This window comes from Montipora foliosa, chromosome 11, assembly GCF_036669935.1.
Source record: "Montipora foliosa isolate CH-2021 chromosome 11, ASM3666993v2, whole genome shotgun sequence".
NCBI classification, from domain to species: Eukaryota; Metazoa; Cnidaria; class Anthozoa; order Scleractinia; family Acroporidae; genus Montipora; species Montipora foliosa.
The window spans coordinates 7739117-7761259 of record NC_090879.1 but is presented as its reverse complement, the minus strand read 5'-3'; the positions used below and the strand labels follow the sequence as shown (position 1 = coordinate 7761259).

The 22143-nt window shown below is 38.8% G+C and overlaps 1 protein-coding gene across 1 annotated transcript in view; it reads right to left on the bottom strand.

The window, feature by feature from the left end:
- LOC137974812 (active breakpoint cluster region-related protein-like) overlaps nucleotides 1-18461 on the bottom strand; it is a 36160-nt gene extending 17699 nt beyond the window's left edge. Inside the window, exons 1-11 of the mRNA XM_068821804.1 lie at nucleotides 16621-18461; nucleotides 9513-9733; nucleotides 7987-8097; nucleotides 6023-6208; nucleotides 5784-5894; nucleotides 5596-5638; nucleotides 5036-5088; nucleotides 1325-1438; nucleotides 995-1058; nucleotides 792-867; nucleotides 351-424 (exon numbers count right to left, since the gene is read on the bottom strand). Of these exons, the coding sequence (XP_068677905.1) occupies nucleotides 351-424; nucleotides 792-867; nucleotides 995-1058; nucleotides 1325-1438; nucleotides 5036-5088; nucleotides 5596-5638; nucleotides 5784-5894; nucleotides 6023-6208; nucleotides 7987-8097; nucleotides 9513-9733; nucleotides 16621-18385 (2818 nt within the window). The 5' untranslated portion in view covers nucleotides 18386-18461. The remainder of the gene's footprint in view (nucleotides 1-350; nucleotides 425-791; nucleotides 868-994; nucleotides 1059-1324; nucleotides 1439-5035; nucleotides 5089-5595; nucleotides 5639-5783; nucleotides 5895-6022; nucleotides 6209-7986; nucleotides 8098-9512; nucleotides 9734-16620) is intronic.
- Between the last annotated feature and the right edge of the window lie 3682 nt (nucleotides 18462-22143).

The following is a 22143-nucleotide window of genomic DNA, read 5'->3' as shown; positions in this document are numbered from 1 at the left end:
CAAATATGTAAACCACCACGTTGGATTCCATATTTCATTACTTTCAATGCAACCCAACGAGTTTACAAACACAAAACCCAGTGGTTACAAAGCTAGAAGACAGCCAAGGAAGAGATCAATAATATTGATCGAGAGTCATGGAAACCTAATGGTCATAAAATATTTCCCTGGCCCAGGCACTCATCAGAGATTGGGACAGGATAGATATCTATTCCTGAGACTCATCTTGCTCGAGTGACAGACAGGAAGATAGAAGGAGAAGAAATATGGAAAAAGTAATTATCGTTTTAGCGACAGAGACTATCAACTAATGCGTGAACTGACAGATATCCAAACCATTCTCTACATACCTTCTGAGATTTCTGAAGGATGAAACTGCAACTCACATAGAGGTACATACCACTTGCAAACATACTGCTCACTTCTGTGGATGAAAACATGGTTGGAAGGCTTGGTATTGATTCCACAAGATGGTGAGACCAGCAATACATCACGTTTAGAATACCAAGCGGCACATTGAAATTTACACCATTCTCAAATTCTGTCTTTTCAAGATCTATGGCAAAAAGCTGTTGGCATCACACGTCTTGAGCCAATTTTTGACGATACATTACCACGCTTTTAATAAAGTAACAATTACTTTTATTGAACTGCTCAGACAATGTCCTCTTAAATAAGCTCTCCCATTCAGGATTAACAGCCACGACTAATGGGAGCCCTTAAGAGTTGGATGTTTGTGTGAAAAATCCAGGCCAGCAACAACATCAGTCATTTTAAAAAATGTTTTTTACCTGGCAGTTATTTTTCTTTTTGTACACAGAAGGTAGTCATTGAAAACGAACAGATGCCTGAATTTTCTAACACCATCTGAAAGGAAGAAGCAGCAAATGTAAGAAAAATTCACCAAAATTAAAAAAAAAACAGATTACAAATGCACTAAAAATGTAAATTGCAAAATGAAAATAAATTATTGAAGTACAAATATTTCTGAAACCTGCAAGTTCCACAATAAAGCCATCCTTCACCAGTCTATGGTCTGTCTTCACCCTTTGCAAAGCCTAGAAATACCCACATTACACAAAATCAGAGGAGTTACTATGTATCTTCAAAAAGCATAACGAGGGTTTTAAATTGAAGATAATTTTCTCTGAAGTCTTAAGAAAAAACGCCCATATATGAATTGAGATGTTAATATTTACAATAATATCCTTTTTCGATTTTCCTCTTCTCTATAATAGTGAGCAAATAATTACACAGGAAAAAAGGGTAAGTGATAGACCTGGAATTATGGTTACATTTAACTCTGCAAAGTTCTAGTACCTACCCCGCCATCTCTGTCATCACCGCTGACTTTTGCAAGAAACTCTTCAGTTGAATTCAGAACAGATTTTAACACTTCAGAATCAGCATGATCTTCTGGGGTTTCTCTGATTAAGTCCTAATTTATTTTTAAAGTGTTGAATAAAGAATTATTAATGCAGCCTGTCAACCCTTCCAGGTTACAGAGTTTTTACACTGCTTACATCAAAGTCAGGCTCAGGTATGTCTACATCGAAAAGGGATTTTATTGAACAAGTTGACAAGGGTCAAATCACCACCATAAAAAGACTGAATGCCCAGTCCTGTTAACACTTAAGGTGGCTCAAACCAGCTTCAACAATTTGAAGGGAATGTGTTATCAGACAGATTAACTACACAACACTCTTTCACTTAAGGGCAATGTTGTGATACCTTATCATGTGCCTAGTGTTTGCGGCCAATATAACGTACACTCTGACTGCCTAAGCCCAGCTAAGCGCTAGGGCATTATTCTCCCATAAATCCCCCCTTCAAGTGCAGTAGATGTTTTGGAAGAGCACATCCCATCAATGGAAGACATCTGGACTCTGTTACTGTTGCTGGCCAACAGCTTGCTGTTGTCGACTCCTTTTGCTATCTAGTAGACAGCATTTCTGCAGGTGGTGGCTGCGAGGCTGCCACTGTAACTAGGGTCAGGACTGCATGGGGCAAGTTCCGGGAGCTGCAGCCGATACTTGGTTCCAGGAGTTTGTCTTTACACACACGTGGTAGAGTCTACAGCAGCTGTGTCAGGGGGGCCATGCTTTATGCTTGTGAATGCTGACCTCTGAAATGAATGGACCTGGATCGGCTCCAGAGAAAAGAGACGGCTATGCTCCGTTAGATGTGTGCCATAAAACCTACAGATAACATCAACACACAGGAACTCCATCTGAGGCTCTGCATTGATGACCTTGATGTTGCCCTCAGGTGGAAGCATCTTAGATGGTTTGGCCATGTCCAGCTAAGCGAATCATGGACTGGAAGGGTCTGCTCCCTGCATGTGGACGGGTGCAGGACCTGGGGAAGGCCACGAAAAGCTGATGGGAGGTCCTGAGAGAGGACCTCCAGTTATCTGGACTAACCCCAGAGGACGCAAACAACCGCGTTTTATGGAGAAAGGAAACGGCCATGCAACATCAGTCCCGCGGTTCAGTGGATAACTGACGTCATAAAGGATAGTGAGTGAGTGAGTGAATGCCCACGGGCCAACTAGGGATTATGCAAATAAACAAAGAAAAAAACAAAAGGTTATATAAAGGCCACATTTAATCTATTTGCATTGGGTTAGTTATTGGACTAAAGACAATGAGTGACGATCAACAATCGGAGAGTGGATTTTATTACCCTGATGAGCTTGATTTTCAAGAAGACAAATTATGAAAGTACATCAGTAAATTACAAAAGAGTTGGTGCCAACGAGGGCAAAGGAAACAGTGGTAGTCGAGAAGAAATACAAACATTCATAGAGGAGCAAAAATTTGTGAAAAAACTACCAGGAAAACTGTCAGTGATATGAAAACATTTCAATGATACTTGACCTCAATAAACAAGGGAAGCATTCAAGTTTTGGACTTTAATACTGGCTGCTGACCTTGACCACTTGTTGGCAAAGTTTTTCAAAGATTAAATTAATGGCAATGCTTATGAACCTGACACCTTGTTGGATTTACAGCAAAGCATACAGAGGTTCCTTGAGTTCCCGAAGGCTCATCTCCTTGCAATATTCTTGTTGATAAGGAATTTGAGTCGTCCCGTAAAGTTCTAGCAGCCAAGAGGAAAAGTTTACTCCAGAAAGCCGGCAAGGGGAACAAGTCAAACGCCACCCGCGCACCATCAGAAGAAGAAGAAGAAGAAGAACTCTTTAAAAGTGGCCAGTTTGGTTCTTCTTCTCTCAAAGCCCTCCAGAGGACCATGTGGTGGTGGTTTCTGTCTCTCCACTTTGGCTTTAGGGCCAGAGATGAAAGAGGCAAGTTGCGTTGGGAAGACGTGGAACTACAGTAAGATCATGTCCAAGATGGCCGCAAAATTCTTGTCTGGGTTAACGAACATGGGACATGAAAGGGGCAAGAAAATGGCCACCAGCAAGCGTTCCAGCCGAAAATTTACACAACAGGAATGGAGAGGTGTCCCATAAAATTTTACAAGCTTTTCAGTGATCAACGACCCAAGGAAATGAAACAGCTTTATTCACCATTCTCTTTAGCTGTTTGGCAAGGTAGTCGTCACAAAAAATGTGAAATATGGTACATGAGAGCACCATTAGGAAAAAGCCAGATTGGAAAGTTTCTCAGTTCAGCAGCAGACAACACAGGCATGCAAAGAATTCGAGAAAAAGTCACCGACCATTCTGTTCAGAAAACAAGCACATCAAGGCTGCTTGATGCCAACTTGCCAGAAGATTTTGTAGCTCAGAGTTAAGCAGAAACAAAAACACCTCGAGTTTCCAGTCATCCTTTTTGTGGCTACAATAATCATTTTTGCTGAAAATAAAACTTTTTGCTTGACAGAGTACACCATTCCATTCAATTTACTTAGTTCACAGTTTGACGTTGGTTTGAAACGATGAATGAATAGATAAGCGCTCGCACTGCCGGATGTCAAGCAATGACTTCTGCTTGAACTAAGGTTTTTTTCCCCACTTCAGAACCGTTTTGTTATCCAATCATATAATAAACAACTTAATAACCTTGACCATTCAGTGGTTACAGGAAAAACACAAACCTCAGCCTAAGCTGTATCGACCTCGCGAATATGGCAAGGCCTCGGTTTGAGATTTTCCCATAACGACCTAACTCTCGGTTATTAAGTAGCAAACATGAAACACCAATAATTGCTTAACAAGATGCACATATTAATGTGATGTAATAGATTACCATGACAACAAAAGAACCATATAGAAACGCCCTATATTTTGTGTTTAAGTACTTATATCTCAAAAACGAACTCGGTGACCACCATTTTTTATTGCTGAAAAGTGATTAGCAGGCTAAGACAAACTTGGCAAAGGTTAAAAAAAATATCTCGAGTGGATTCAGAGCCACCTTAAATTCTTCTAATTGTGAGGGTGGCTACGAATCCGCTCCAGATGATTATTTTTAAAACTTTGCAGAAAGTTTTATTGTAGAGTGCTAATCACTCTCCAGCAATGAAAAATGGGGGTCACAGAGTTCGTTTTTGAGATATACGTGTTTAAAGACAAAATATAGGCTGTTTGTGGAGGACTCTATTGTTGCCATGGTAACCTGTTAAGACACATTAATGACTGCATCTTGTTAAGCATCTATTGATATTTCATACGGTATCATAACGTTACCATTACGTGAAAAAGTTTGGCAGATTCAATCCTTCCAAATAGCACAGTTTGTTGAAAAGGTTAAAACTGGTTTGAGCCTCCTAAAAATAAAGTTCATCATCATCATCATCATTATCACTATTTAATGGAAAGTTCAGAAGTTTAATAAATGAAAGCCAAAACGCACTTTGGCAGTTCGCCCTTGAAGGTGAGATTCCACAGAATCAGAAAGGCCAAAGTAAAGCTCATGAATGGTTATTCTTGACTACTATACTACATGTGTTTAGTGATTCCAAGGTGCCGAGTGTTTGATTTTGAACTTGAGAGTACTGGTTGGTGAATACATGTACATGGATGGGAAAAGGAATTATGAGTCATACCATACAGACAAAATCAACTTACCCCTAAAAGAGCAATGTATCTGCCAATCCTTCCAAATGGCTTACTAAATAGCCCTGCAATAAAACAGATCGACTGCATTTAACACTAATACAATAATAATACTATTACAAGGTGGTCCCTTAAGTTTCAGTCTCCTTGATAAGAAGCTTACACGTATCCTGGAACTCTCTCTTTTTTTAGTACAATTATCGTAAGTTATCAACATTATTTATTATTAATTTAATCCTGTACAATAATTTGCAATTCAAGTGTTTCACCACTCAAGCACTTCTTATGTACCGGTCTTTTTCTTTTAAAGTCCTTTCTGTACAGAATTTTAAATACAAATAATGCCTTGCAAACAGAACTTGACAGATCTGACATCCAGCATTGTTTCACAAGCTCTTCTTAACTCCTATTACAAACAGGTGGAGTCTGACAATTAAATTCTAACACCCTTCTTTACTCTTAATATCAACTGAAGGTATTGTCCTCCCCACAACTTTAAGACACTGTGTATACACAGAACTTCTGTTTCATGGTCTACGTATGCCCTTATACGAAATACACCCCATTTGTACCTTCTAATGTTGTCACTTCTTGTAAAGAAGGTATGGTGAGCTCCTATAATAAAAATAAAAAACAAAAATAAAACCTTAATAATATCATGATCGTAATGCAAAATTCAAATGCCTTATTATAATTAGTAATTAAAACTCAACTAATTCTTGATTGATCAGTCAACTGACAAATGAAAAATGTACAGTACCTTGGTAAATATATTGTTGAACTGCTCGTTGTTTGCCTTGCATTTGCGTATAGTGGACAGGGCAGTTTTGTAATTCAAAATGTATTCTTTGTAGACATCACCCTGATCAATCTATTACAAAAAAGAGAATAAATTATACAGTTTCCAGATAATTTAGCTTTTAAACAATGCCAGAAAAGTTTTTTGTTTTCTTAGAATGGTTTGCAAGTTACATAACAAGAAAACAAAAAGCACCTTACCAAACTTGTAAATAAATCCCCAATTAGGTGGCGGTCAGTCCAGTGTGAGACACGCATCTCTAAGTCAGTGTAAAACACACTGTGAATTGTATGCAGTTCATCCAGCTTGTGGAAGATCTTGTTGTAGTCTAAGAGTGTCAAGATTGGGGCAGATGACTCAATAGACAACTTTAAAGCCTTCATATGCTGTTGAAAATACAAAGCAAAAATGTTCATGAGCTTTACTTTACTGCGTATGTGAGGTTTTGTCCACAGGTATTTTAGGTGGATAGATTGCCATGGAAAAATGAATGGTGATGGTAATGGTAATGAATTTATATAGCGCATTTTCTATTATCATATTCAAATGTGCTTTACAAGCAAGGGATCTATGGGTGAGATGGGACATTAACACTTTAAGCCCCGAGGGGTTCCCCATTGACAAGTAAAATCGTCTGGCGTTAGACAGAGTAAAATCTATAAGTGCCATTTGGCACTATCGGGGCTGAAAGGGTTAAACAGGGACATAGTTTTTTCACGCTGTTAGCTTAACCCTTTAAGCCCCGAGGGGTTCCCCATTGACTCGTGAGTAAAATCGTCTGGCGTTAGACAGAGTAAAATCTATAAGTGCCACTTGGCACTATCGGGGCTGAAAGGGTTAAGTTGTGAACATTGAAGGGTTGTGAGACAGGGCCTACGGTTTATAGTCCTTATCTGAGATGACTTGAAAGTCTTAACCATTTGCAAATGTAATTACAAAGGCAGCACATTCTCCTCAGTTATTTTAAGACCCTGAGTGTTGGTCCGGCCGGAGTCGAACTCACGACCTCCCGCATGGCAGCCCGATGCTCAACCAACTGAGCCACCGGAAATCAATGATGAATCAAAACAAAAAGCAAAGCAAGGCATTTTTCATCATCTACAAGGTTTGGGGAGCATTATTCTCAGCTTAGGGTAAATGCAGAGCTCTGTTTATCATTACTTGGGGGACACTAAATGTGATGTTGAAGTTGGGAGAGAAGAGTACTTAAGGGGGCACTTCATGACTCTTCTTGAAATCTGTACACACAGTTAATGGGGACATCAGTGAGTGATTAATCCATTGATTCCCGGGGGTTCCCCATTGACGAGTAAAATTGTCTGGCGTTAGACAGAGTAAAATACTCTGGCGTTAGACAGAGTAAAATACTCTGGCGTTAGATAGAGTAAAATACTAAGTATCGCTGTTTCAGGCCAGTTTGGGAGTCAAGGGGTTAATTAAGGGGCATTCTGGACGTATCTAGGGAGGGGAGGGGGGTGAGGGACTATACGACTGTGTCAAATATCCAATAAGTGCAGAAGCTATTCACCTTGAAGAGTAAAGATATCCTGATGTCGTAAATGTGGCTGCATCTCGTCCACCATTTGCAAGTGCCAAGTAAACTTAATTGTCGCAAGGCAGCGCTGGAAATAATTTTTCTTTATTCAAAGGATATAATTATGTCGTGAATAACTTTTCCAAATGGTCTGGATAGCACAAGTGTTACTAACATTTTAAAAAATACAACCACGCTTTTGAATTTTCGGAACATGTTTCGATGTTTCAAACATGTTCCGAAAAGTGTGGTTGTATTTTTTAAAATATAATTTTGTCCTTTCAAATCTTCCTTTTGGTTGGACATTTGACAAATAATTTGGAGCGGACATAATTTATTGACTGACAACACCTTGAAGAAGATGACTCAAGATGCATGTGCTGGTGAGATGTTTGGTCATCTTGTCCGATCATAATGTGAAATTGATCGGGCATTTTCAAAATTCGGTTGGACAATGTCCGATGACTGACTGTTATTTCCAGCACTGCAGGGAATGGACTAACTTGTAACCAGTGAAGTAACTACATGTAGTTCAGCCCTAATCTTTTATTAAGTTAACCTTGGTGAAATCTGGACTAATGTTGAATGGCTTTGGTTTATAAATGTGGCGACATAAACCTTGTTACTGACCTTGTGTAACATGTTGAGACATTCCAAGTATCCCTTTTCACTATCCAGCACAGCAGCAACAACCCACTTCCTCTTATGAAGCTTCTCAGCTCTGCTGTCATCATTTGATTCCTGGCACAAACAAAGATTAATGTAAAATGATTTTTTTTTTCACTGTTGTAATGTAGGAGATGTTAGATCTTAACTGCGGTGAATGAATGAAGATCTCCACAAATCCCCAATTTACCGTACTTATTCAGCTATAAGCCGAGTGATTTTCACACAAATCCACACTCCATTTGGCCAAATTTAAAGGCGTAGAGGGGTCTCGGCTTATAGCCGAGTATTTTTGATAAAAAGAATTTTCTCAGAAAATTAAAACAGTAACAAATGAACGTGTATTCCCTTACAAGCCGAGCTAAATTACTTGTAAAATGAAGAGAAGTTGTTGTTGGTTTAATATGGACTTTTATTATTTGGTGGCTCGTAAACGAGCCGTTTGTGTTATTGTGTGATCGGGATCGATCTTATCGCTGGTCTTCTTCCTCGCTGTCTGCCTCGAATGCGTCATCCATTTCCTTGTCTTCACTTTTTTTTTTCTTCTGGAATATTCTAGTTGAAGACTGCATCGTCTTCTGTGTCATCGAGTGCGTTATAGAGGTGCCACAAGCCTTGAACGAATGCCTCACCATCAATCACCATCTACTCTGGAATATCAGGCCACTCGAAGGAACGAAGAGTTTGGGATCGAGATTGCACCATCTGTTGACACAGATGGTGTAAACAAGCTTCTCACATAACACCAGAGCAAACTTGAGATGAAAGCGCAAGTGGATTTCTTCTTGTTTAAAGCGACATTTTCCAAGCAAAAAAAAAGATGCTCATTAAAGGGAAAATCTTCCCATGACTTCTTTACTCTGAAAGCCACGCCAACAGTCGTTGATCGAGCTCGCCGTTAAACAGATTTGCCTGATCTTTCCTCCAGCGATGGAACCATCGACTCATTGATGCCGTATTCGCTGGCGATCTCGGAGTTATTTTCTACAGCTTCTGCTTCGGCGACTATTTTAAGTTTAAAGGCGAGGTTGTAAGGTTTCCAGTCGAATAACTTTGGGTCTCAGCTTATAGCCGGGTATTATGCATTTTCAATTTGTGTCAATCAAGTTGATTTTTTTGCGCAAAGAAGTTTGGGGTCTCGGCTTTTAGCGGAATAAGTACGGTAACTCAGATTGCTCACCTCAGATCATGAAAACAACCGTTTTGTTTTGATGGGAGGGGGGGCCCAAGTGGATGTCAGCACTCCTCACTGAGAGTGTACTTTCATAAAAGTAAATTTTCTTTTCATTTGTGACCTGTGACCTGAGACCTGTCTTTAGTACCTGTCGCTCCCAGATATATTCACAAAACTTCTTTGTCAGTTTACTCGTTTGACATTATTTTGGTACAATTTGTCATTTCGAAACCAGTAAATCCCATTCCAATGTGTTATTAATATAAAATTAGCCAAAAGTAAAATGCTCTGACACTTCCTGGACCTTCACACTTACATGTAAGGGCCGTTTGGAAGGGCTTCCACCAGGAGATGTAATCGGAGATGAAGGGAAGTCAACATTTGTGCCATCTATCACAACTTGAGCTACCCTCGCCTTTCGCAATTTCTTCAGGTCTTCACTATCTGAACTTTGGCTTCGATGATGTATGTGTTCACTGTTGCTTCGTCGTGGTAATCCTGTGACTTCTGATGACTGTGCAAGGGCTTTGAGATCCCCTATAGAAGATAAATAAACAAATATAGGGTGGTTCAGTGGTCATCAATCGTGCCTCCCACCTCTGTGACCCAGGTTAAACTCTGGCCTCGGGTCGTATGTGGGCTGAGTTTCAGTCAATCTCAACCTGAATCCGAGGGTTTTTCTCCAGGTACTCCGCTTTTCCTCCCTCCTCAAAATCGACTCCCAGTCAATTACATCTGGCTGGGTTTGCAGTGCTCCGAGATCACACATGGATAGCGTGGCGGCAGCCATGGGCACCTTATACATACATATATACATATATATAAAACTAACTGCAGACAGTACTGTTTCGGCCTTCTAGGCCCTCATCAGTGCAGTGCTGATGTCTAGGATGGAGGTTAAGCTTATAAAGCCACCCCAAATGTCCCACGCATTTGGTACATTTAAGCCATGCCAGAGTGCTCAAACTAGCGAGCTAGTGAGAACATATATACACATATATACACATACATGTATAATAGGCCCTGAATAGGTACCCTTTATTGTATGAGATAACAAGATCCCTTTCTGCTTTGGGTGTTTAAGAATACAATCTTACATTCTTGCCAACAAACACAAGGAAAAATGGGATTAACTCATATATAAAATCAATCGAAATTCCCACAAAAAAATTACTTATTCAGCAATTTGGGGAGGAGGTGTAAATTAAAGAAGCTTAACAAATGAATTTCTCTACATTTGAAACTTAGGAATAGGGTGGTTTCCAATCAGACACCAAAAATAATTACCGGTATGCAAGCAATTCCCGCACATAGTGACCAACATACTAAATTATTCATTTTACTGTTCAAAGCCTGCATGCACACATTCTCTCAAGCTCTAAGAAATTTGCTAGTTGCATTGCTTTCAATTTCACCAAGTTTATTGCCCTTGTTGTGCCTGCTAGGAATGGTTACAGAGTTCACTCTCTTTAAGGATTCAGGATACGCAACTAAAAATTGCTGATTGAGGATTTCATGGCTTTCAGAATCTCTGTAATATCCACTCTATCAATAAATTTAAAAAGAGAAATTTTCTATCCAGTGGTTGCAGTATTTGCTCTGCTAGGAAAAACGACACCAAAAAAATGGAAAACGCTTTGGTGAAGCCCAATTTTTGATGTTCTTCCAATTAAATTACAACTTTTTTAGAATCAAACTGTCACCTTCACTGAAAACATAATATAGTCAGTGTATCATTATGAAGTGAGACAGATGCACATACATTTAGAACGTAAACGAATAGCACAATTTGTGTTCGGTTTTTTTTTTTTTTTTCAGTATTATGACCACACCAACATTTCTGTTACTGATGACAATACAGAGCTCTCCTTTGACGCAATTTCAGCACACAATAATACTTTGTATTCCTTTCATGATGAAACAACAATAATGTTATTACTGTATTTAAAAGTGAGAACATAGCCTTAATTATCTTAATTTATACGAGTAAGCTGGCAAATAATATTTGCACGATAACATGAAAATGTTTTAATTTGCTTGGAAGCAAAAACGTTGAAAAAACACACAAACTCTTACAAGTCAGTGATTGGGCATTTCAAGGTTTTTAAATAAAAATCAAGAACAGTGTTCAAAATCATTTAAAATCAAAATTAATGTTCTTTCGGTTTGATACATTTCATAGAAGTGCTGACCACTGACAAATATTTTTAATTATCACACAACATAAGGGCATGTGAAAACTATGAGTGAAAATGATTCTCTGAAACAGATGTTTTCAATAATTTGTGCACATCCCTGGTGAAAATCTTTGAAGGATCTTTGAAGATCCTTAAAGACTCCTCAAAGATCTTTTTGAGGATCTTTCTAAGGATCTTTTCTTAAATCCTCAAGGATCCTACCTAGGATCCTTAAAGATCCTTAAAGATCTTAGCCTTTCTTGCCAAGATCCTCAAAGATCCTTGCCAAGATCTTCAAGGATCCTTGAGGATCTTCGAAGATCCTGTCCAAGATCCTTGAGGATCTTCGAAGATCCTTCCAAGATCCTCAAGGATTTTTAAAGATCCTGACCAAGATCTTTGAAGATCATCAAAGATCCTTGAGGATGTTAAAGGAACCAACCAAAGATCCTTGGCGATCTTCAAAAACCATATCCAAGATCCTTAAGGATCTTCAAAGATCTGGTGCAAGATCCTTGAGGATCTTCAAAAACCCTTGCCAAGATCATTTGCAAGATCCTTGAGGATGTTTATGTTTAAATATCATTTAGGACTTTACAGGAACTTAGCCAAGATTATTAATTTTATTGTCCACCTTCTCACCCTGAATTGCACTTATTGGACTGCAGTTTGATGTACAAATTTTATTTAACCTGGAAAAAGGAGCTTTCTTTCTGTAAAAGAGAAACTTCAATAGATAAAATGCTTCATTTGTCTGTAAACTATTTATGTTATAATGCCAAGTATGATTGAAGTAAAATAACAATTATGATGAATCATGGGAAATCAATATCCGACTTTATTTGCTAGCATTCTTTATTGAACTGAATGAAAAACAGCAACACACTACGATTCTCACTTGAGTAAGATGCAAGTGAAGTTTGGTAAGGCTTATCACCCTGGCTTGTTATCCAAAATTGGCACTAACTCCTGGGTCAAAGGGATGGGAAGAATACAATAAAAATCTAACAAACCTGAACAAATGATACACTGACTATTGTTTTTCACAGACTTGATGTGGATCAAGTTGCCTTTGACAACATTGTTGTTTTAACATTGAAACTCTGTGACAACTTTGCTCACATCTTATTCAACTGACAATCATAGTAGCTTTTGGAGTTATTTGGTCACACGCATGGTTATCCATTAATTAAAAGTCTAGCTGCATACAGTAAACCAATTAATTTTCTCAAAATTACCTATAATATGACTTGAATGTATATTAATAATCATAGAAACAATAGAGTTAAAATATAGATACTCATACAGTTTTTATCAAGTACTCATTAATATCCATTATCGAAGATATGGCTGGGAATATTTAAAAGATTTTCACAAACAGCGATTCTTATTGAGAAAATGTTTCTTAAAAATAAGACAAAAACCTTAAATTGTAGCCTAGAAAAACAGCGAAAGAGAAACATTACAAGTACAAGTACATGTACTACAACAATAACGTTTGATTTTACCTAACACATTTGTATTTATTTCATTTTATCTATCTTTTTATTACTAATTTTTTTCTTCACTCAGTATTTGGTGCTATTGTCGGCTGAGGCTGCTTTTTGAGAACTTTTTCTGAATATTTTGCAGTTATGCATCCTGAAAGAAAAACAAAGCCATAAGGGCAAATTACTCATATTGATTATCATGAATTCCACATGTACTCGCAAGTCATGCCGTGGAAGTGGAAATAAATGTGCATCACCTAACCTTTAATTTGAAAATTGCTATGAACCTCAGACACGTAGCGAAGGGATCCTTTGCCAATCATATAATTTGCAACAACCACTCTTTTGATGTAAACCTTATTACTAGTAAGTAATCTCGTTAAAGGTTCACCTATTTTTTGCAGGATTAGAGCAAGTAAGCCGAATTATAATCCTTGCCTGTACATGTCAAATTATTTTGGGACTTGAAGTTTGAAAAGTTCGAATTTCGGCTAACTCAATGTTGTACGCAATTAAAATCTTTTCGAAATAAAACGTTTTGTTCCAGTATTACCATATCATTTTAAATATGAATGCTTCATTGCCATGCAAATTAAACACACAAAGAACCTTAACCCCGAGAGATTTGAATTGGTTGAGTTAGCCGATTTAGTCTATCGTCATTTTTAAGGACAATAATAAGTCATCAACTCAAATATTATCTGCTTATAATTAGCGCCTACCTTTGTACTTGGATTGCTGTATGCATTTCCTCGTTTTGAATCAGTATTTAAAGGGCAAAACAATCATGAATCATAAGATTTATGCTCGTTGATTCAAACTTAGAATAAAACCGCCGAATTGTAAGAGGAGCCATCGTTGGTGACTGCTGACCAAAAGGGAAATGGCTCACTAGTTTCCAGTCTTATCTCTAACGTTTTATCCAAGATGGCGGAGGATTACAACCCTCCGATTCATCGGACTGTACTTTAAAGAAAAAGTGAGCAAAAATCATAGCAGACTCATCGAATTAACCCTTAAAGGAATATGAAAAAATACTGATCGAGCCGATTCGTCACTAGAGTCTCTAGATGTGGCCCTGAATTCTGTATTTTAGCCCTGGTATTTTTTTAAAAAATTACGTGCTGTGACACGAATTCTTTGATATTTCAAGAGTATATTGTTTCATATAATTTGCTTCTGGCCCGGCCTGCAGCTATTACGAGTTCATCAAACAAAGTAATCTGTCACTGATATTTCCGACAATCAATGGATTACATCAGAATAAACGTTTTCTTTTTAATTGATTCGTATACAGCGTGATTATTTTTATGTTCAAAGTTTGGTTCCTTAACGATGCTTGAGGGTACATGTACGTAATACCTCATAGGATCTTTAGGGATTTTATACACTTCACTCCTAAAAAGGTCCTTATAAGATCCTTATCCATGAAGGATCAAGATCTCTCTAAAGATCCTTTTTAGATCCTTGAAAGACCCTCATAGGATCTTTCAAGGATCCTAACGGAGAGCCTTTGAAGATCACTTTAAGGTTCCTTTTAAGATCCGTGAAGGATCCTCATAGGATCTTTCAAGGATCCTAATAAAGTTCCTTTCAAGATTACTATAAGGATCCTTTTAAGATCCTTGAAGGATCCTCATAGGATCTTTCAAGGATCGTAACAAAGATCCTTTCAAGATCACTTTAAGGATCCTTTTAAGATCCTTGAAGGATCCTCATAGGATCTTTAAGGATCCTGATAAAGATCTTTTCAAGATACCTCTGAAGATTATTTTAGGATCCTTAAAGGATCCTCATACAATCCTTGAGGATCTTTTGAGGATCCTTTTAAGGTTTCTTTCAAGATCACTATAAGGATCCTTCAAAGATCCTTAAAAGATCCTAGTATGATCTTTAAGGATCCTGTCAAAGATTTCATTAAGATCCTTTCAAGGATCCTTTTAAGATCCTTGTAAGATCCTCAGTCACTCTTTGAGGATCTTCAAGGATCCTTTTCAGGATCTTTCCAAGATTTTGTGTGTGGATCTTGGTAAGATCTTTGCAAGATCCTGATAATTTCCTCAAGGATCGTGATGAAGTATCTCAAGAGTCCTCAATGTTAGAAAATCTTTGAAGATCCTTTAAAGATCCTTCAAGGATCCTGTGAAGATCTTCATCTTTAAAGATCTTTGTCAGGTCTTTGAAGATCTTTGAAGATCTTTAAAGATCCTTTAAGGATTTTCACCAGGGATGTATAACCACATTTTCTTTGTCTGTGTTAAAATAATAAGCAAATTAAAAGTATGCAACATCATTTTATTTCCCTAAATCATAAGAGCTACTAGAACTCTTATTTCCAAAGAAAGTCATCAAAAAATTATCATTATATTATTTTGCAAAAAAATCTGAATAATTATGATTTACTTGAATTTCACATTTTTGTAAAACTGAAATTGTTAATGTATTATTGTTTTGAACATTTTTTATCATTTTACATCCAGGCATTAAGTGGATTAGGTACATAGAACAGAAACATAACTATAAAAAATATAATTTGATGTCTTGAAGAACTATTGTTAATTAAAAATAGTGTTCATCAAGAAATTTGCAAAGTCAAAGTTGCAACCTAAATTTCAGATGCATGCCTCACATTTCACAAAAATTTCAATTACTGTGCCTTCAATAACGTGCGGACTCTCAAATTCAAAGGTCAACTGACAAATGAGTTTTTCGCTACCGTCAATCAATATTGGGCGGCTACTCCGAGCTTCCGACTACTGTCAAGTGCGGAGTAATCAAATCACATCCTTGAGCCCAGTTCAGTCAACATAATCAGAAGCTGGGAGGAGCCATCGAACATTTGATTGATGGTAGCGAAAAACTCATTTGTCGGTTGATCTTTGAATTTACGAGTCCGCATGATTGTTATTGAGAGGCGCAGTAAGGAAACCAAACTATAAATGCACGATGTACATGTATGTAAACATATAACACCCTTAATCCATTTTTAAATGCTGTGTATATGTAGTAGCTACAATATTGAATGCTGTTTGAATAAAATCACACTTAATGGTCTGGAAATGACAGGACATAAAACCAATCAAACACAAACTCTACAAAAACTATTTATTGGACCTGCCCATGTTTCACATTTACAGCTGACTCCCGAAACTTGAACCCTGGCTAACTGAAACCTCATGCTAACTAGAACCGAGATCGATTTCCCCTGGATTTCTGTCAAACATTTATTGCAATTTAGCTCTTGGTAACTCAAACCATCCCTAACTCCAAGCAAATTTTTAATTTTTTGTTTCCCTTCAGATCCTTCTCCATATTATCCACAATAACTCGAACCATGTCTGTCTCCCCATTCTCCTCGCGGCTTCGCCGCTCGCTTGTCCGCTCCGCCGCCAAAACTTTATTTCGCGGGCGCTTACAATACCGCCAGCTACGCAGGCTATATCATGAAATTACTCCTTACACCAATCTGAATCAAAACGTCCAGGGCCCGGTTGTTCGAAAGCCAATTAACTTAATCCAGGATTAGCGTAAACTTTTGTATCACGATCCCACCTTTTTGGTGAAAGTTTCCTTTGCCAATTTTTGTTTTTCAAGATTGACTTCTTCTAATGTAAAGTTCCGCCGAATATCAGCGTTGAACAGCATTTGGGAGTAGAGAAATAAATTCCTTGGTTAATTTTTAATCTAGGATTAGCGCTAATCGACTTTTGAACAACTGTGCCCAGTTGCTCTTATCTCGTGAAGTGGCATCACCTACCTTCATATGCTTTTCCAAACACCTCATCATCATCAGCACTGATTGCTGCGACTCTCTTTGGCGACTCCAACGTTCGTGACAATCTCTCAGTTTTGCTACGCCGAGGAGGCCTTAAAGGTGGAGGGGGACTTGCATCTTGCTTCTTTGCTGGGTCCTCGTTAAGTAGACCAGGTGAAGCTTCTGGTCTTGTTTCATCCAAGACATTTCCTTCATCACCAGATGAATCGGCTGATTGCATTTCACAAGCTGCGACATCTATTGCAAAGTGACTGACAAAAGAATCTGAGCTCAGAACGCTTACATTTCCAACAGACATAACAGAGTCAAGTTGTCTTCTGAATCCTTTTGGTTTGCGCGGCCTAATAACCCCGCCAAATAGCACTGAATCATTCCCTTCAACAGGCTCTGTGGGCGATTCCCCTTCTGCCTCAAACTCATCACTGCTTATAACCTCAACTCCCTCCAAGAAGGAAATCAGGTCTTCAACAACTCCAAGAATGACATCAGGCGAATCGTCCATGGACTCTTCACACCTGCCCTCCACAGATTCGCCGTCACTCGTTTTCCCTTTGTTCTGTGAAACTACCCTTCCCTCGAAGTCAACACAGAGAGATTGATCGACGGAAGAGTTCACATCCAAACAAACTCTAGCGCCACCAGCTGCCATATTTTCCTGATTTTTCGGACAAATATCGTTCCCTTTAAAGAAACTTTCACTAGTGTCTAACAAAACTTCGCTACAGTGATCTTCTGATTTTTCACTTTCGGTACAATGCGACAAATTGACATCACTGGTCTCGATTTCACCACTTGTCTCGCTACTCCCAGAGTCACTCCTTAGATGTATATAATTTGACGAGGAATGCCACCTTCCTTTCGATCTAGCTTTGCTAATTCCCTTTGCAAACGGTAAGAAAACAGTCGCCATTGTTCGATTTTTTATCCCAGATGACTTATCATTTTCAAGGGAATACGCTCCTCGTCGTCTTTCCTCCATCGTGTCCTCGCCGTCAGAGTACGAGTCCGTAGGGATTCTTTCGTCACTTAAAATTGTTTGGCTTTCATCGTATTCATCTCCCTCATCCGCTTTGTTATTAGGCAATAGTTTACTACCCTCTACTGTATTATTATCCTCGTGCAACAAGCCCTCTTGTTCGTCGAATTCATTATTTTCACTGCTAAATAATTCACAAGTGTTAACCCCTGACATCTCCCATGAGTTATTGACAGCAGACTCTAATTCCTTGTTCACACTTCCGCCGACTGTGTGTTCTGTGTTATTTGTCATTCCCACCTCAACCATTTTGCTAATTGTTTTGTTTCTTCCGTCAATTGATTCACAGGTGTCTTGTAACTTGCAAGATTCGCCGTGAGGCCCGTATTCAGAGATTGATTTGTCTTCCGTAGAAGGGGCGTCTGAACCAACTGAACGCAGATGCGAATCCAAAATAACATTCGGGTAGAAAAAGTTTACAATTTCCTGAACCTGTGAATCCCTTACATTCAAGTCTTTAACATGAAGGACCTCTGTGAGCCATTTCAAAACAAACCCCTCTGCTTTTATCATGTCTATGGCATGTTGGAGCCTTTCGTGGCATGTTTTCATCCGCTCAAGGATTTGCTCACAGGATGAGCTTGTGCCATTAAAACCACAAAATTGCAAGAAATCGGTATTGGGAGGTTTGACTTGTGGAGAAAACCTTCTCCAAGCAGCTAGAAAAACTTCTGTTTGATCCACAGTTTCTTCTTGACCTTTTAAATTCATATTTTCCTCCAAGCTATAAGTTCGCCCTTTTTGAAGGGCACAAGTTTTGTTTCTTCCCGACAAAGCGAACTTCAGCCGAATTTGGTCACGAGTGTGCGTGACGTAATCTTCGTCGTCACGTATTAACAGAACCGGAAGTTCACATTCAAGTAGAACGCACCTGAAAAACTGCTATTTCTCGTTCACAAGTCATTAAACAAAGTTTTACTTGTTTCAATTCGATCTTGGTGGAGAATTGGATATAAGTTACCGTAATCTGAACAAGGAAATATTAACAAGTCAAATTTATGCAAGTTAGTCTTACAAGCCTCTAAGCAATACATGCACGACCACAAAATCAGCAATTGTGGTGGCTTTATTACTAAGACAAAAGAAAGAACGCGCACAAAAATGGGGCCTCTTCCCGCCTACAATATGGCCTGTGGCAACTTTTCCTTGTTTCCTCCTCCGACGTGTCCACATTGACGTCTGATCAAATGAAACACGCTTACATGGTACTTAAAAATGTATTCTAGGAATAGGATTGGTGCAGTAAAATTGTGTTTCATTCCAAGAAATTTATCAAGCGGAAAGAACGTGTTAAATTGTGCACTTACACCACGCCAGTCTTTTTATTCTCAGAATTCAGATCGATGAACTTGATAACTATTCTTCCGAAAATTCCTCGAAATTTTCTTCTTTTGTTCTTTGAGCTTTATGTCAAAAAACGAAGGATTTGCGTCACCTGTGTGCTGAAGCGGGAAAAATTCCACCACGTTGAACTCATTCAGGTTTTATGTATTTTTCATCGGTAAAAATATTTTGTCGTGTCTATTGGAGAGAGTCGAACGTTGAACGATTGAAGATTGAAGGTCATGTGTTTGACAGTGTTACATCACAAGGTTTCAAAGGTCACAACGTAGGAAACTGCAGGAAACTCTCACTCACAGGCATTTCAACGCAGTGTTCAATGGACAGCAGTTGAAATCACTGCCCCCAAGAGTCCGTGAGGAGACTACTTTGAAGGCACTGCCGTACCGTCACTGTCGGAGTAAATGGGGCTAAAAAGTGCGGATGTGAAGGCATTGAACATTAACTTTATCAGTCTAAAGGATTGTTGTCATAAGCCTCATGCAAAACAAGATATAGATAAATTAGCAAAATAAGTCATCTGAAATTTATCGAAGTTTGTGCATAATTAAAAATAACAAAGAAGGTAGAGCACATACGCATCTTCTAAAACGATAAAAATTGACTGAAAAAGTGGGTTTGTCTATTTCCAGATCATTAACAGTCTTGAAGACTTGCAGTAAGTAAACTAAAGAACAGAAATATCAACTTGAAACGCATTTGAAAAGTGATACTGAGCTCTCTTCCACACGTCATAGTAATTTTAAACAAAGTTTTCAATTTTAATTCGATCTGGTTTAATTAATCACGTCAGTTATAAAAGCCGTATAGCAATATATGTGCACGATCACATGTCATGAGCAGTTCTAAAACAAATTAAAAGAAAGAATGCGCAAAAAATGGGACCTTTTCCCGCCTACAACATGGCCGGCCTGTGGCAACGTTTCTGTGTTTCCAGCTCGAACACAAAGGGAACGCACTCATATGGTACTTAAAGCGGAACCTCCATTCTTGCTAGCTACACAAAAACTTTAAACAAAATTTGTTTGAAATTTGTTTTCAAAAGTCTTTATATCGGGACAACTGAATTTTAAAATCGCTTATTTTGCGGGCGCTCCCATCTTCAATAATTGTGACGTTTTACGTTGCCTTATTGTTCTAACACAAAGAGTTTTTGTCTAATAACAATAGGGCAACCGTAACACATCACAGTTATTCAAGAAGACGGCGCCTGCGAAATTTGAAAACAAAAGCAAGGGATTCTAAAACTTCGTTATTTTGGATACAAAGGCTTTTTTTGAAAAAAAATATATAAGTTTGACAGTAAAGGTTATTCCGGTGATTTAAAATTATTTTTTTTGTAGAAAATTCTTCCAAATGTTCAGCTGACTCGTGTTCCGCGTTACTTTTTGCCATATTGAATAGTTTTAGGCTTGTAACGTGAACTGCTGACCATAAGGGTTTTTGGGCAATTAGTTTGACTCAAATAAGTTCGACGAATGAACTGAATCGACCAACTGAATTATTTGGTCGACCCAAAACCCCATTCGGGTTCGGGACAGGAAAAGTTCGACGTTTGAGTCGTTTGCTCTGTGTGTTCAAGCGATATATACAATATTTTTATTCGACATTTGCTCTAAGGGCATAAAGTGCTCATCTAGAGAGTGGACAAAAGAAACTTTCATTTTGTTATCGCTTAGGCCCACATGGAGACAGACTAATTATCGAGTTAGGATTTCGAGTTGGATTTTCGAGTTGGGCAGTGTAAATACAGACTGCAGACCAGTGGCTGGTCTAAATTAGGCATAAAACAGTATTGACTTCAAAAGGGTTTGGGCTTTTCAACAGTTACATTATAACCTTGGTCTGTATTTTATCCCTGATCTGCAATCTACAGTTTACATTTAAAATCCTAACTCGAAAATCCAACTCGAAAATCCAACTCGAAAATCCAACTCGAAATCCAACTCGAAATACCAACTCGGTAAATAGGCAACCTCGTTTTTTTCCTTCGTTTAGCGTCTCCCGACCGACCCAAATTTTTGGCATTTTCCCAAAAAAAAAAAAAAATACGTAACGACGTTTTTAAGCCTTTTTATGTCGCATAGGAGTTTCGGTGGTTGATCCTTTTCCCCACGCTGTCTTAATTTTGCAACAACGTTCACCAACTTTTCTGCCATTTCCTGGCTCCACAGCTGTGATGCTGGGGTACCAGGCCTCCGATTCCGAGAATGCTAATTTGTTTTTTTCAATCCGACCGACCGACCCCATATCAGGAAACGCATTCGACGGTAAACGAAAAGAAAAAGGGGATGGCCTTATTACGCTAGCGACCGATTTTTAGCGTCTGGGGAAACTATATTGCACTTTGTGATTTCGTTCAGGAGATGCCACTGGTAAGTGACAACGATGAAGCAATTCCTCAGGATGGGAATTTTGCGTTCATCTCGGTTAGCCGGGAAAACCTGGCACGAACCGTTTACATGCCTAGAAGGGTGACTCTCCCAGGTTAGCTCGGTTAGCCCGGTAACCATGTCAACAGGCGCTAAGACAGAGTGAGCAGCCTCTATTTCCTTTCGGCCTAGTGAGGCAGCGTTTACACGAACGCGGTTTCACAGCGATACGGGTTCACGACTTCGAAACCGCATCAAAATCGATGCTGTTTGGAGTGTTTACACGCAATCGTTTTCGCCAGAAAATCAATGGTGGTTTATGCGAGCGCTGCACTACGTGCTAAATTCACCATTTTGAATCAAACAATGCAAATTCCGCGCCAAAATAGTAACCGCATTCAAATCGATGCGGTTTCGGCGTTTACAATACAGATGAAACCGAATCGTTTTGAAATCGTTCCACTTTCGGCAGCGTTTTCAAATTGACCCGGTTTCGGCAACGGTCTCGATTGGAGTCGTGTAAACAGAAAGCGTAACCGCATCAAAAACGATGCGGTTGCAGATGAAACCGGGCACGTGTAAGCGCTGCCTGTGCGCTGGCAAAGTGGATGCGCGAGGAATACGGCAAATAAGGAACATATCTTGGGTAGCTGAATTTTTTCCCCCAAAAGCGCACGACCTCATTGGTTACTTCGAGGTCACATGACATCTAACACTAAAACTGTTTCCCGCCAAAAGTCTCTGAGCGGGCAACAG